This window comes from Poecilia formosa, unplaced genomic scaffold (assembly GCF_000485575.1).
Source record: "Poecilia formosa unplaced genomic scaffold, Poecilia_formosa-5.1.2 Scaffold54, whole genome shotgun sequence".
NCBI lineage: Eukaryota > Metazoa > Chordata > Actinopteri > Cyprinodontiformes > Poeciliidae > Poecilia > Poecilia formosa.
In genome coordinates, this window is record NW_006799993.1 from 2,357,355 (window position 1) to 2,371,276 (window position 13,922).

The 13,922-nt window shown below is 38.0% G+C and overlaps 1 protein-coding gene across 1 annotated transcript; it reads left to right on the forward strand.

Annotated features, from left to right (window-relative positions):
* The first annotated feature begins 410 nt into the window (after window positions 1-410).
* gja10a (gap junction protein alpha 10 a) lies at window positions 411-9,779 on the forward strand. The gene is made up of 3 exons (XM_007553116.2): window positions 411-876; window positions 5,567-7,010; window positions 9,349-9,779. The coding sequence occupies exons 2-3, from the start codon at window positions 5,604-5,606 to the stop codon at window positions 9,385-9,387; spliced, it is 1,446 nt and encodes a 481-aa protein (XP_007553178.1). The 5' UTR covers window positions 411-876; window positions 5,567-5,603; the 3' UTR covers window positions 9,388-9,779.
* The last annotated feature ends 4,143 nt before the right edge of the window (window positions 9,780-13,922 follow it).

A 13,922-nucleotide genomic window follows, 5' to 3' on the forward strand; every position in this document is an offset into this window, starting at 1 on the left:
TGGGGGGGCGCAGAAAATGTTTGGAAACCATTGGGGGGGCGCAGAAGAAAAAGTTTGGGAACCACTGCATTAGAGAAAATATCATAAAAATTCCTTACAAACATTTCTAAATTGGCACCACAAAATCTCTGCTTTGGATTGCAAAAAAAAGCAAAACGCTAAAATAATAATAAAATCGTAGAGAAACAGCTATTTATTGATATTTTAAACATTTAAAATATCAATAAATACATTCTGGCACAACCGGCCCTTCAAGAACTTTCAGATTTTTGAACCAAAATGAAAATGAGTTGAAAATGTCTTGATACAAGTGAAATAATCTGCCAGTTTAACAAATACTTTTTGTATCTATCTTGCTAAATAGTTCATTATAAGTTAGTTTTGTTTTTTTTCAATTGCTCCAGGATATTTGCAGTACAAAAATACTTGGTAACATTTTGTGTTTTTGCAGTGCATCATCTGTTTATTCGTGTTTCTTCTGTTTAATATTAAATCTGAGCTTCACCTGGCCAAGGTGAATCTCCAGGATGCGAGTGAAAAAACGTACCTCAGTGTCTCTGAGGCCCGTATCGACGGTCCGGGCCGGAGTTGGCACCCCTGCCATGGGAGCAGGGAGCGGGGTGGGGGCCGTGTCCCGGCAGCAGCTGATCAATGCTCACATCCTGTGAACCCTGCATGTAACACGGCAGAGCGTTCCCAACACACACAGGCACACAGCTGCACGGCAGAGGGAACGGCACGGCCGCCCAGGATCAGAACCCAGGGAGATCCGAGCAGCCCCATGGGGTAGGACCATCCCTGATCGGCGTTTTCCCAGGATTTACCAACACGATGCCGTTCACACGGAGGCCCAGAGGGACAGAGGACCTGTGAGATGTAAGCTGCTGTTTGCATGTTTGTGTCATGTTGTGATGTTTGATCTTTAGAGGAAGCAGAGAAGACAAAGTGAACACTGAGGCATTGATTCCTGCTGTTTTAACAAAGGTTTTGATGTTTTCTTCCAACTGTTGCAGCATCTTAGTTCAACCATTGACCTTACATCATCCACTGCCCAAACAAAGCTCATACTACAGTGGCCCTGAGGGCCAAAGCACTGCAGCAAACTCCTTTTATATAATCTGAGAAAACGTAAGACAAACTGCAAACATTTAAATAAAGAAAAAAACACATGTGAGGAGTTTTGAGAAAGCCTCTTCCATTGTGTTGGGATTTAGAAACAATAACTTCTGAATTTACTTTCAGGTTTTGGTTTTGTTTGTTTTTTGGGATCTTTGAAGTTGAACCAAAAGCTGCAGCTCTTCCAATGAAAGCAAACTAAACTGAGGTTCAGAGCCGAACTGAGATTATATAACATCCAGCACTCAGCTCAACTATGAAGGTCGACCCCCCCAAGCTTTCCAACAAGCGATCTGTCAATGTTTTCCTCAGCAGAGGTTCACCTGGACGGCTTCCCCTCACCTTTATCTCAAACCAAAAGCCTCCAGATGTGATGTTTTTAATCAAGATTTGGTCTTTTAGACTCATGACTCTTTTTAAAACACTAAAGGATGATTTGAGCTACTTCTAGATAACAAAAGTCACCTAGAAATCTTATTTTGTGGAAGTATTTTAAATGTATAAGGGGATCCATGCTACAGGAAGGAATTTTATACCATTTATTTATTCACATAGAGACAATTTACAACATTTTATTAACCTTTTAAAAGGCGAGATTCAAGGTAACAGCAAAAAATGCTAATTTCCACCTCCAGATTGTAGGTTGATATAATCAAGTATAGTTTAATAGATTATGAATTATTAATTATATCCATATCTGATAAGTAATTTTTTCAGATCTCTCTAAAGCAACGCAAACCAACAAACAATTCATAAAACAATTTCTTTGCCTTCATTAATATTAAGTGAAATGTGATTATTTAACAGCCATATTTTTGCCATCTGTACAAATATTTTCCTTCAGGTGTCATTCATCCAGCCCCTTTCATTCCAATTAGAAAGTTACAAAGTGTTTAATTTAAAAAACACCTGAGGTCGAAGACGCTCCACTGAAGGCAGCAGAGCTCTGATATTCATGCTTCCTGAAGCTTCTCAACATTTTGGACGGACGTTTTTATTTTGTTCAACACATAGAAGTCATCAAATTAGTGAAAAGACTCCAGCTGTGTGTAACTGAGATGCTCTGTGAAGATCTCAGGTTTTCTAAGAGAATATTTTGAGATGCTTGAAGCAGGTTTGTTGATAAAAACAATATTTCAAGCAAAAACTGAAAGAATGTGACACAAATGCAAATCTACTTAGACCTGACCGTTCACATAAACAGACTAAATAAACCTGTTAGGAATCAAAGCATATTTATGTGTTAGAATGGCCTAGTTCAAGTCCAGATGAAAATTAAATGCCTTAAAGAGACTGGTTAAAAAATATAAATCTCTTCAACTGGACAAGTTGGACTATTTACCTCTTTTGTTTATTTTCAACCAACCTATTACTCTTCTATCACGATCACCCAAAGCAACCGGTCCGAAAAATGTTTCTATCATTTCCAAATAATTCCAAAATAGGAAAGTTTTCCTGCAGAAAACAGGAACTTGAGATCATCGTTCATGCTTTTATTTCCTCTTGACTACTGGAAGGCCATTTTCACATATTTCACCTTCAATTGATGAAAAACACTGCAGCAGTCAAGAGATCATAATACTCCCGTTTTTTCTTGCACTTTAATCTAATTTTAAAATCCAGACTTTAATCTTTAAACTCTGCATGGTCAGGATTAGGGCTGAGACGATTAATTGGATTAATCATGATGAAACGATGATTGAAATAATCATCAACTAATTTAGTAATCAATTAATTGTTAACTGTGTATTCAAACTCAAAAAAACAATATATTCAGATCAGTAATTAGAGAACACAGTACAAAAATACAATATATGCATCATGTGTTTAAGATGTGTATATATAGATATATATAGATGTATATAACTTTTCTGTAAACAGGTTTCAGCCAATACTCCTCAAGTGGCCTAGTCCAAAGTCCCCAAAGAAATGCCATGTTACTGTATATTAGGCAATAAAAGATTTATTTTCTTATTTAAAAAAGGAATTGAATTATTTCTTTATTTGTATCTTTTAATGTATTCCTAATATTGCATAAAAAAGGTTTAAATCGTTAATGGTTAAACCATTTTTTTGTCCGATTAATCGATTAATCATCAGAATAATCGCTATAACAATCGATTCCTAAAATAATTATTACTAGTCAAGACTCGTCCTACACTTCCTGATTCACCTTCCTTTTTTTTATGCCTTAACTGTCTTGATGTCTCTAGCCAAGCATGCTTTTCTTTGAGATTTGTTGAAACAATATTGTTTATTTTCTGTTAATTATCTATTTGTAATTTATATCTGAGAGCGATGAATATACGGAAAAAAAATATTTTATTCACTCATCTGACTGAATCTGAGCTGCTTTACAAAGAGGAATTTCTTTTGGTCTCAAGAAAAGACTGTTTCTTTGAGATATTGACTCAATATGCACCTAAATTTTGAATTATTTTCCTTATGCTTCACATTGAAACATGACAAAAATGTGAAAACGTACAAGACACGTGACCATTTTTAAAGCGTCATTTCTGATATGATCTGGTAAAATAATTCATCTAAAAGCTGTGAACTGAGGAGACCCCAAAGGAATGTCCTGGACCACTGCAGCAGCCAGTGAGAGACTCGGAGGGGAAATTTGACTGACATGGTTTGCATCCAGCTGTGGCCTTAAAGGGAAGGTCACTGCAGATCAATACAGTGCTGTTCACAGTGATCGCCTTTGTCCTGTGATGGCAGTGCTTTCCTATGTGGTGCCAAACCAGCCATCAGCACAGCAGATGATGGGATATTTATTCATCAGCAGTCATTTTATCTGATTTTTGCCAAAATCTATTAAAAAAAAGGTTGTTTTGCCCCTTTAGCAGATTGAATATATCAACAACACCTCAGTGTTTACCTCTAATCATGTTGGCAAATTTTGTTTTTATCCAATTCTGACAAGTACTGTTAAGAGTTAGTCAAGTTAATTCAATCAAATAGTTTGTTTCTGATTGGAAACAAGAAAACAATGTAGGAGTCCCCAATATATTCACATTATTATCAATATTAGTCGATCACATAGTATTTGTTTTTTCATGTTACAGTAATAATGATGCAGCAAAGGATTATGGGATGTTTCACTGGAGCAGAGAAGCAAAAGTCATTGGTGTGGTATTTTTAATGCCGTCAGAAAGGCATGAAAATATATTTAATATTGCTAAATATCAGGTATCCACCAAAACAGCAACATATTGGTCCAACTTTTTATATCAGTGCATCCTTAAGACAATGTACAAGTATTCTGTAAACAATATATTAAAAATATATATATAGAAAAATACATTTTTATGCATTGAAATATTTTTTTTTTCAATAATCGATGGAAATTCTTTACTGACATTATGGCATTAAAAGCCTTCTTATAATTGCTGATCTGCTTTTTGCAAGTGTCCACAGGTATTTTCACGAGTTATTCCACAGACTTAAGGCAGGACTTTTGCACGGTCACTCCAAATTGTTAATTTTATTTGCAGTCAGAAGAAACAAGATAATGCTAAATCTAAATCTACATAAATAATGTTGGGCTTAAATGTATGGGAAAAATGAAAAATAAAATTTTCTTGCAATTCTTTTGACTTGGAAATAAAACTACAAATGCTCTGAAGAGTGATAAAACTCTGCAGGATTTCTAGATATGTAATCATGAAAAAAGAAAATGTGTGTTTTACTGCATGTCATCTTTTAACGCAATGTTTTTCAAAGTGGGTGCTGGTCCTGGGGGTTTGAAAAAGCTGGAGGGAAGATGAGGACACTGCTGCAAAAAATGCTCTGAACTCAACTAAAATCAGAAGGTGTGAGATTGCATTTGTGCTAAACGAATATCATAATCATTAAACACTGAATGAAAATGAAGTAAAAACATTCTAAATGCTGATGTTTCTTTATTAATTTTGTAGCATTGTCTGTTTGCAGAGGGTTCCCCACCCAGAAACTAATGCTAATTTTACTTCACTTTAATTTTTAAATCTGTTTTAACCTTTTGAGATCAAACATGAGAATTAGAGTTGAGAGACAAGAGTTGCCTTCATGGCAGCTACAAAGTACCCATTTTGAAACCATCTAGAGTTTAGGACATGGATTACTGGTTCCATTTTTAGCATTTTGTCAAGGAAAACTTTCTATCATGTACAGTTATGTCTGTTCCTCAAATATACTGAAGAACCTAAGGTTTATTCAAAGTTATGAATTGCAGTTCCTTTCTGAACCAGCTACACTGCAAAACACAAAACCTTACGAAGTTTTTTTTTTTTTTTTTTCAAAATATATTTGAAATAAGGCAAAACTAAGTCACAAGTAAGCTTTCACTGGAAGAAGTATGCAAAAAATATTTTTAATAAAAGTTACATGCTACAGATTTAATCTGCTTGTTTTAATAAAATGAGCCTCTAGTTGAATCTAACGAGTTGCGTTTGTATGTCCTCAGTTTGACTATGTGGCATTAAAGTGGTGAAAATCTGACCATGGGTGACTGGAACCTGCTGGGCAGCATCCTAGAAGAAGTCCACATTCATTCCACCATCGTAGGGAAGATCTGGCTCACCATCCTCTTCATCTTCCGCATGCTGATCCTGGGAGCTGCGGCTGAGGACGTCTGGGACGACGAGCAGTCGGAGTTCGTCTGCAACACAGACCAGCCAGGCTGCAAGACGGTCTGCTACGACCGAGCCTTTCCCATTTCCCTCATTCGCTACTGGGTGCTGCAGGTCATCTTTGTGTCTGCGCCCTCTCTGGTCTACATGGGGCATGCTCTGTACTGCATCAGGGCGCTGGAGAAGGAGCGCCACAGGAGGCGGATCCAACTGAAGGGGGAAATGGACGAGGCAGAACTTGGACTGGAGGATCACAAACGCATAGAGAAGGAGCTGAGGAAGCTGGAGGAGCAGAAGAAGGTGAAGAAGGCTCCTCTTAGAGGCTCTCTGCTGAGAACCTACATCATCCATATCCTTACTCGCTCTCTGGTGGAGGTTTGCTTCATCCTGGGCCAGTATATCCTGTATGGAATCCATCTGGAGCCCCTGTATAGGTGTGAGAGGCTGCCATGCCCCAACAGTGTGGACTGCTACATCTCCAGGCCCACAGAAAAGACCATCTTCATGTTTTTTATGACCATCATTGCAGGAGTTTCACTCTTCTTGAACATTTTGGAGATTCTCCACTTAGGCATCCGTAAAATCAAACAGACTCTGTATGGAGAGAGGTACACAGAGGACGACAGCCTGATCTACAGGTCCAAAAAGAAGGCGTCCTTACAACAGCTCTGTGTCATGAGTAATGTTTCCCCTCACAATGGGCCTCTGACTCAGACCTTCAAGGTGATTCAGGAGGCTGACATGAAGCCTCTTCATTACACGATCCACGATCCACCAAGACACAACAGCTTGGTTCATCTGGGTCAAACTGGCTACAGCTGCCCTCCAGCAAGGATGACCCACAAGTCTGTGGAGATCTGTGCAACTCCACAAACCTCTGAAGGTCCAGAGGTCCACACAGTGACCCTGGACCACCATCCAGCCTGGAACTCTGTCATGTCCACAGTGGAGGAGGACACAACCAGCCAAGCAGAAATCCAGGAGGAGCAGCATCCTCAGCCCAGTCATTTGGACCCTGTGCTGTCTGGGAGCACCATAAGGCCTGGAGCCATCAGAACCATCAACGAGGAAGAAAGACGACAGTCTTCGGTCAGCGACTTCCTGATTCCCAACCCCAGAAGGACCAGCTTCATGATCAGGCCTCCATCCGAAAGCCTGTCCTCCATGAGCGCCTCCACCAGCCAATCCTTGCACAGCTCAGAGGAGTCCGATGAGCTGGGATCTCTCCAGGGAGACATGCCGATGATGCCGCCAGCTGGAGGCCGACGAATGTCAATGGTAAGCAGAGATGCGAAAGGTTCAGATAATCTGTGAAGTTAATACAGTGGACCCTTGCCTATTGGCTGGTTTTTCTGAGAAGCACATCAAAAATATGTTCTGAAAATCCAGTTTGGGGAGTTGAAATACAAAGATGCAATGCTATTTGACAAGCTAATAGCTAAAGAAGCCAATCTAAGAGCACCTTGGATCTTCTGCTATTAGCTTCTGCTGTAGTGCTAAGATCTTTTCCATGGTGTGTATTAACGTAAATCAAAGTATAGTTTACTATTAAAACAGGCAGCTATAATCATATTTTAGCTATTTGTGGGTGTTTGTGGTCTCTAACCTCCATGAATACTCTCCACTGTAGCACACAGAGTGTTTTTACTTTGGCAGCTGTTCTGTTGACTTTTAAGAGCTTCCTAAATCATTCATACAGATATACTATGGTTCAATCAGTGACTAACTCTGATGATAGTGAGAAAAGGTACAGAAATGATCTTTTTTTTTCTAAGTCAAAAAAGACTAAACCAGAGAGGAGAGAATCTTGCTTTTTAAGAGAGCAAAAAGAACATCGTCATTAAATACAGCACGGCATGGAAAAGACTGAGACGAGTGTGCCTCTGAAACCTGCTCTAAGTTGTCAAGAGAAATCAACAACTAACAATCTCAAAACAGACCATCTGTATGACTTTGAGGATGAATTTTGAAAGGAGAAATGTTATTTTCTTCTCCACAGTAAGGGTTTTGTAAGAGCATTTCATTCTCCGTCCTGAGTCGGATAGAGTTCCCTCGTATGACACTTATCCACTTCCTTCAAGATGGTACTGATCCAACGTTTTGGAACAATCTGGTCTCAAAGAATCTCTGGTATAGATTTGTAATCTGTGATGCAAAAACTAAGTAGCACTAAGACGTCGGGGTAAATACTACACTTTGCTTTTGCCTCTTGATTGTTTTCAGTTACTAATAATTGTAACGGCTTAGGATGGGATGCTAACCACCTTATAGCCCAAGTTTCCCAATCCTGGTCCTCAAGACACACTGCATGCTTTAAATATTTCCTTTACATGATTAAGATGACTGCAATTCAGCAAAAGCCTGTTAATCTGCCATCAATTGAAATCATGTGTGGTTGAGGCAGAAAAACATCTAATCCATGCCTCAGGGAACAGAGATGGGAAACACGAGTCTGAGGAGACAGTTCTCAAACAGAAAAAGTTGAAAACTGGGAAGAAAATCAAATGTTAGTCTGCTTCAATCAGAAGAATTCAAATGTCTTGTTCTCTTGTGCCTTAGTGATGGTGGGATGGAGCAGGAGAAGCATATAGGCAGCTTGGGGCTTCATACGTTAAATTTCCGCTCGTCCATCTATATTCCAACCTTCCTTTATAGATACTGCCTGAAAGAACTACTAGACTATTGACCCTTTGCAGCTATGTCACTTAATCATTCACTTCCAACACCATGACGGATGTCCTTAGTGAGGATCGGGAGTATCAAACTGAGCGACTGAAGTTGTTTTCCCAAGTTGTTTTTGCTACTTTATTTGTGGCTTCTACTTGTTTGAGTCAATCTAATTTGTCTTTGAATGCAACACACCTGGTTGGGGCTCATAGACGGCGGTATTTTAATCTTATTACCTTGTAAAAAGTGTTCGCTGTAAATCCACGGTTACACCAAAGGCTGCCAATCATTATGATTGTCGGCTGCTATCCATCACCCCGTATCTTTCCTCATTAAAATTAGACAATAAAATGCCAAATTTGGTTCTTATCCTTGTCTGTTTGTGCAGCCGACTGCGCAGCATCCTGTGACTATTTTTACTGTGAAATCAACTAAATAAAAGCGATATTAGGTTACCAGATGTACGTTTTTTTACAGGCTTTACAGGAGCGCATCGGTTGTTTTGACGTCCATCATGGCGGAGCGAGCCGAGTTTCAAAAAGAGTGACGTCACATGCAAAAGGTCAATAGATGCAAGTGGATGAAACGAGCTTTCTCTGTTGATTTCTTTGCAAGAATCAAGTATCTTTCAAGTCTTGCTTGGGAACTACTAGGATCTTCTAGAAGAAGATGAATAAAGGAAAATCTTGGTTTCCTTGATGATGGACAATGAGGCAGGTGGTTGTAAACACAACTTCTTGAAAAGGTCCAGTTGTTGAATAAGCATTTTAAGTGACCCCTGCTTGTCTCCCTGTGTTGTATATGTGACTCTATATTGGAAAAATCATTATCCTGCCGCCAGTCAGACGATCTACTCCATGCATTAATTAGTCCCGTAACACGCTTACCAGAAAGTGATCTGATAAGTCTGCAGGTGTGCTGTAACATCCAATGTGTCTGCCTCTTTCAGAGCATGTTTCTGGATATTTCCTCAATCATGAAGAAGTGAAGAGACGAGGCTGAGTTACAGCAGCTGGAGACAAACTGTATCAGCGATCCATCGATTCTTCGAGCGAGTCACATGCGGCCAGGATCGGCCATGATGAGGCAGCGGATGATTCAATGCACCTTGCAAAGTCTGCCGGAGTGTTTCACTGCCAACAGGATCGGGCTTAAAGAGGAGCTGCTTGATTCTGTAACTCTGAGTTTTTACGTCAAGGACAGATTCAGTCTGTGTAAAGTCATTTATATAAAAACCCCTTCAGCTCATTCAGATTTAAAACACAAACAGAACCACTTGAACATATTTAACCAGAACACACCATCAACAGTCCTCATGCTTTTATTTCTCTACAAAAACTGTTTTTTTTGTTCCTGTCAGACCTTTTTTTTCTTATCAAATAAATGAGATGTGACATGTTGTTCAGTTTTTACAAAAACCAGAGAAACCTCATTCAGAGACTTAAAAAGAAAAAGCTGCAAATAACAGTCATCGGTTAACAGTTACACAAAACAGGTAAAAATGGTCCACAAAACCTACAAAGAAGTACGCAGAGTAAAAAGTTAGAAACACAGAGTCTGTCGCAAAGGAGGAATGCTGAAAATCCAAACATAGATTCTTCTACTTTAGTTTTTTATCTGGCGTTACGTGCTTCGGGCGTGTAACACGACATTATCAAGTCCAAATGTCCCAAAAGTTCTCCTGAACCACGATTCTGCTGCAGAATGTTCAACTCAATAACCAAGCTGCATTTCAATGCAGAAATCCAGTTTGTTTTGCCACGTTTACGGAGTAAAGTCAGAATGTAAACTGGCATAATTTAATTTTAGAAACTCCTCCTGAAGCAAGAAAAATAACTAGCCAACATGTTTATGTAGGACCTAAGTGGATTTTGCTCAGATTCCATGTGGGTTGATTATATGCAACTTATTTTGGCAACACCTGTTTGGTATCTTATGGAAGATACCAAACAGTATCTATACAAGATACCCTGGGTCTTCAATAGGCGTTATGGAAAGTAGTTCAGATTGCAAAACGTATTTAGGACTCATATGGGTTCCGCTTTTTACCCAGAGATGCTCAGTGCCAAACCTGTATAGGCTGCTACGTCACGGTTATTATTTAACTTGCCAATAATGACATTTGGGCCGATTTTAAGCCCATTTTCAACATCCTATATGCAAAGTTGTTTGACAGATGACTGAACAAGGACTTTAGTTTTTTTTTCTCAAAAAGTTATCAAAACATTGTATATTTTAGAATAAATAAACAGAATTTAGTCTGAATTATATGTTACATAAGAAAAAAAGGAGAAAGACGTGTATTAGGGCGATTACAGACAGAAAGGAGTAGTAAATTACTGCCAAAAAACAAATCTTGGAAATGTTAGAGTTTCAAAAGTTGAACATTTGCAAGGAAAAACTCAGAATTTTTTAGATTATCTAAAATAGTCAAAGAAAATTTACTTCTGAAATTCTGAAATTTCCAAGTATTTTCTAGAAAAATTTCTAGATTAATCTAAAAGAATTCTCTTTTTTCTCGCAAATTTAAAATTTTTGGAGCTCATAAATTTCCAAGTTTGTTTTTCTAGTAAATGTCTGCAATTAATCTGAAAATGTGAGTTTTTCTGGAACATTTTTACATTTTGGAGCTCAGAAATTTTCTGGATTTTTCTAGAAAATTTCCCAGATTAATCTCAACATTTCTCTACGTTTCTTCTAGCAAACTTTCAACTTTTCAAGATTAGGCATTTCCAAGCATTTTTTCCAGAAAATTTCTGATTTCAATTTAAAAATATTTGAAGGTTTTGGCAGAAATGTATTTATTTTTTTTCTATTTGCAAAGGCCCTAATATGTCATTGTGTAATAGTCAGGGTTGAAGGAGGTCAAATATTACAACCAAACAAATAAATAAATCCAGATTAGCAGGAATTTGATCCACAAAGAACCCAAATACATAAATCAGGATGAATACAGCAGCTTCAAATTGATCACATCTCCCACTGTGGTAAACATCTCCAGCTGTGGGTGGTGTCCACAGTGACCCTGTGACCCCACTGTGGACAGCAGGAGGCCAACTGCAGCGCTGCAACACGTTGGAGGCTGAATCAAACAGCAGCAGCACTCTGTGCAGCCACGTGCTCCTGCATCGACTTTTCAACACATGAATTTGGCATCCCAACGATCAATACTGTGCCACAGTGTTTATTTAGAGCTCTGGCTTCAAACCATCCACCATTAGACAAACTGGTGTGTCAGAACAAATTGATCAGAGGCTCGACAAATTTACATGATATGTGAATTTTAAAGTTGCACCGACACGAAGAGCTAGGCGTTTGGGTTTTATTTTAGCAGCTGCTGCAGAAACTGGGAGCAGAAACAGAAACATCTAGTCTGGTGAAAGAATATATCTAAAATCCTGAATGAGTTAATCCTAATCCTAACAAATCCAACCTGCACTACGCAAATCTTCTTTCTACAGATATTTACATAAATTCTGGCTGTGAAAACAAGGAGAGTTCCTGCAAAACTCAAATATCTGAGCTTATCAACAAGGTATTGGTTGTGTTTTTGATGCCTGGTGTTTTCCCAGAAACGGGAAACTTTTTTCAATCAGAATATTAAACTGCAGCTTAACTATCAAATCTTAAAAACACATTAGTAAAACCCTAATAGACACGTTAAAATGAAACAAGTAAAAACACAAATCCATCCATGCATTTTGGGTCTGGTTGAATCTTATTCTGCATTGATATTTCCTTATAAATTGGATTAAATTGTGTCACCTTCCCAAAATATATGACCCAAGTCATTTTTTGCCAGAAGTGATTTGAAAAAAAAGAGAGAGAGAAAAAAAATCACCATCTCTTTTTTTTTGCCAAAAGATGATTTAGATTTTATATATAATTATATATACAAATCACTTGGCAAAAGATGACTTTTTTTAGGAAGTTGACGATATGAAAATATATGTGTAATGTTGTTTCCAGCAGGGGGCAGCAGTGAGTGTCTAAAAAAACAGGACGTCCTTGATGATCAGAGGGTTCAGAAATCAAATTATTTAATTTAGAGGATTGATTTTCATGTCCAATCAAACTACGAAAAGAACTGCTTCACTAAACAGAAAAAAAAAACTTGATTTTTCATCCAAGTCTTTCTGTTGTTGAAACGCCACTCTGGCCGTTTCGAGATAACCCCCATTTTCCAGGAAGTCCCAATGAACTGCGGCAGTTTGTAAAACAATTTAACCGCTGTGATGCACACATTGATTTTCATACTGAACAGATGAGAGTGAACTTTAGTGATTAATACTGAAAACACCGAGCCGGAATGTAAACCGACTAAGTAGAGGTCAGTTGCTAGGGCCGACCCACAGATGTTGCCATGGCAACACTGTGTATCAGGCGTATTCTTGTAGATTAGCTGACTGGTGTTAACGCTTAAGATCTAGCTTGAACCAAGATTTAGCTTCCAGATTAAGTGACTAGAAGGTGTCATCCGACCTCCACCGCCGTGCTAAACAGCTGGTGTGTGAAGAATTGTGATGATTTCGCTGATTTTTGTCGCTACCTTCAAACATAGCGGCGTCCATCATGGTCAAACATCGCTACTTTGTTCTCGTCTGGTCGAAGAACAGTCTCCAAGATGACTTAATGTTGTTCTGCTGTTGAATCTTTTAATATGTGAGTTGCACTTTTGCGACATATTTTCACATTACTCTTCTGATTTTACAGATTTATTGTTTTTGTTTTGTTTGTTGGTGCTGAATTAGCTCCATATGAGGCGATGAGAACTTAAGTTTGATGAGGTGATTTTTGGTTAGGTGAGGGTCATCTCAGTTGTTTGTACGCTGTTCAAGGGACATATTCTCAGTTCAAACAGCCTTTTTAGATTATATATAATCTACTGTAGGGACTTTTTAAAATATCACCTTAATAATAATAATATCTACCAACAGAAGGTCACCCAAGAGTTTAAAGTGGCATATTTTATAAGAACCTTTTGGTCCAAATTGGGATGAAGTTACAGGCCAAAATTCACATTTTCAAACTCTATAATTCATGAAAATATTTAACAATAATGAAAAGTAAACTGATTTTTGATCGGTTTACAAAATGGAAGTAGATAGAATTTGATTTAATCTATTGTGTTAATATCACTGCAAAAACACAAAATCTTACCAAGATTTTTTTTTGTCTAGTTCCTCATGCAAGACAAAACTAACTTACAAGTAACTTTTCATCAAGAAACAAGAGTTTGTTTAGGTAAATAATTCCTTAATGTTGATGGAAAAAGTACTATTTCCACTGGCAGATTATTTAACGCTTAACATGGGGGAAATGTATTGTTATAAGTGAAATAATCTACCAGTGAAACTAGAATTTTTTCATCAACTTCAAGGAATTATTTACCTATTTCCTGCTGAAAATATATTAATTAGTTTTATATAACTAGACCAAAATACCCGGTAAAATGTTGTATTTTTGCAGCGTATATGTCAGTACTTACATGTTCTCAAAGAAAACAGCTTCACCAACAGCTGG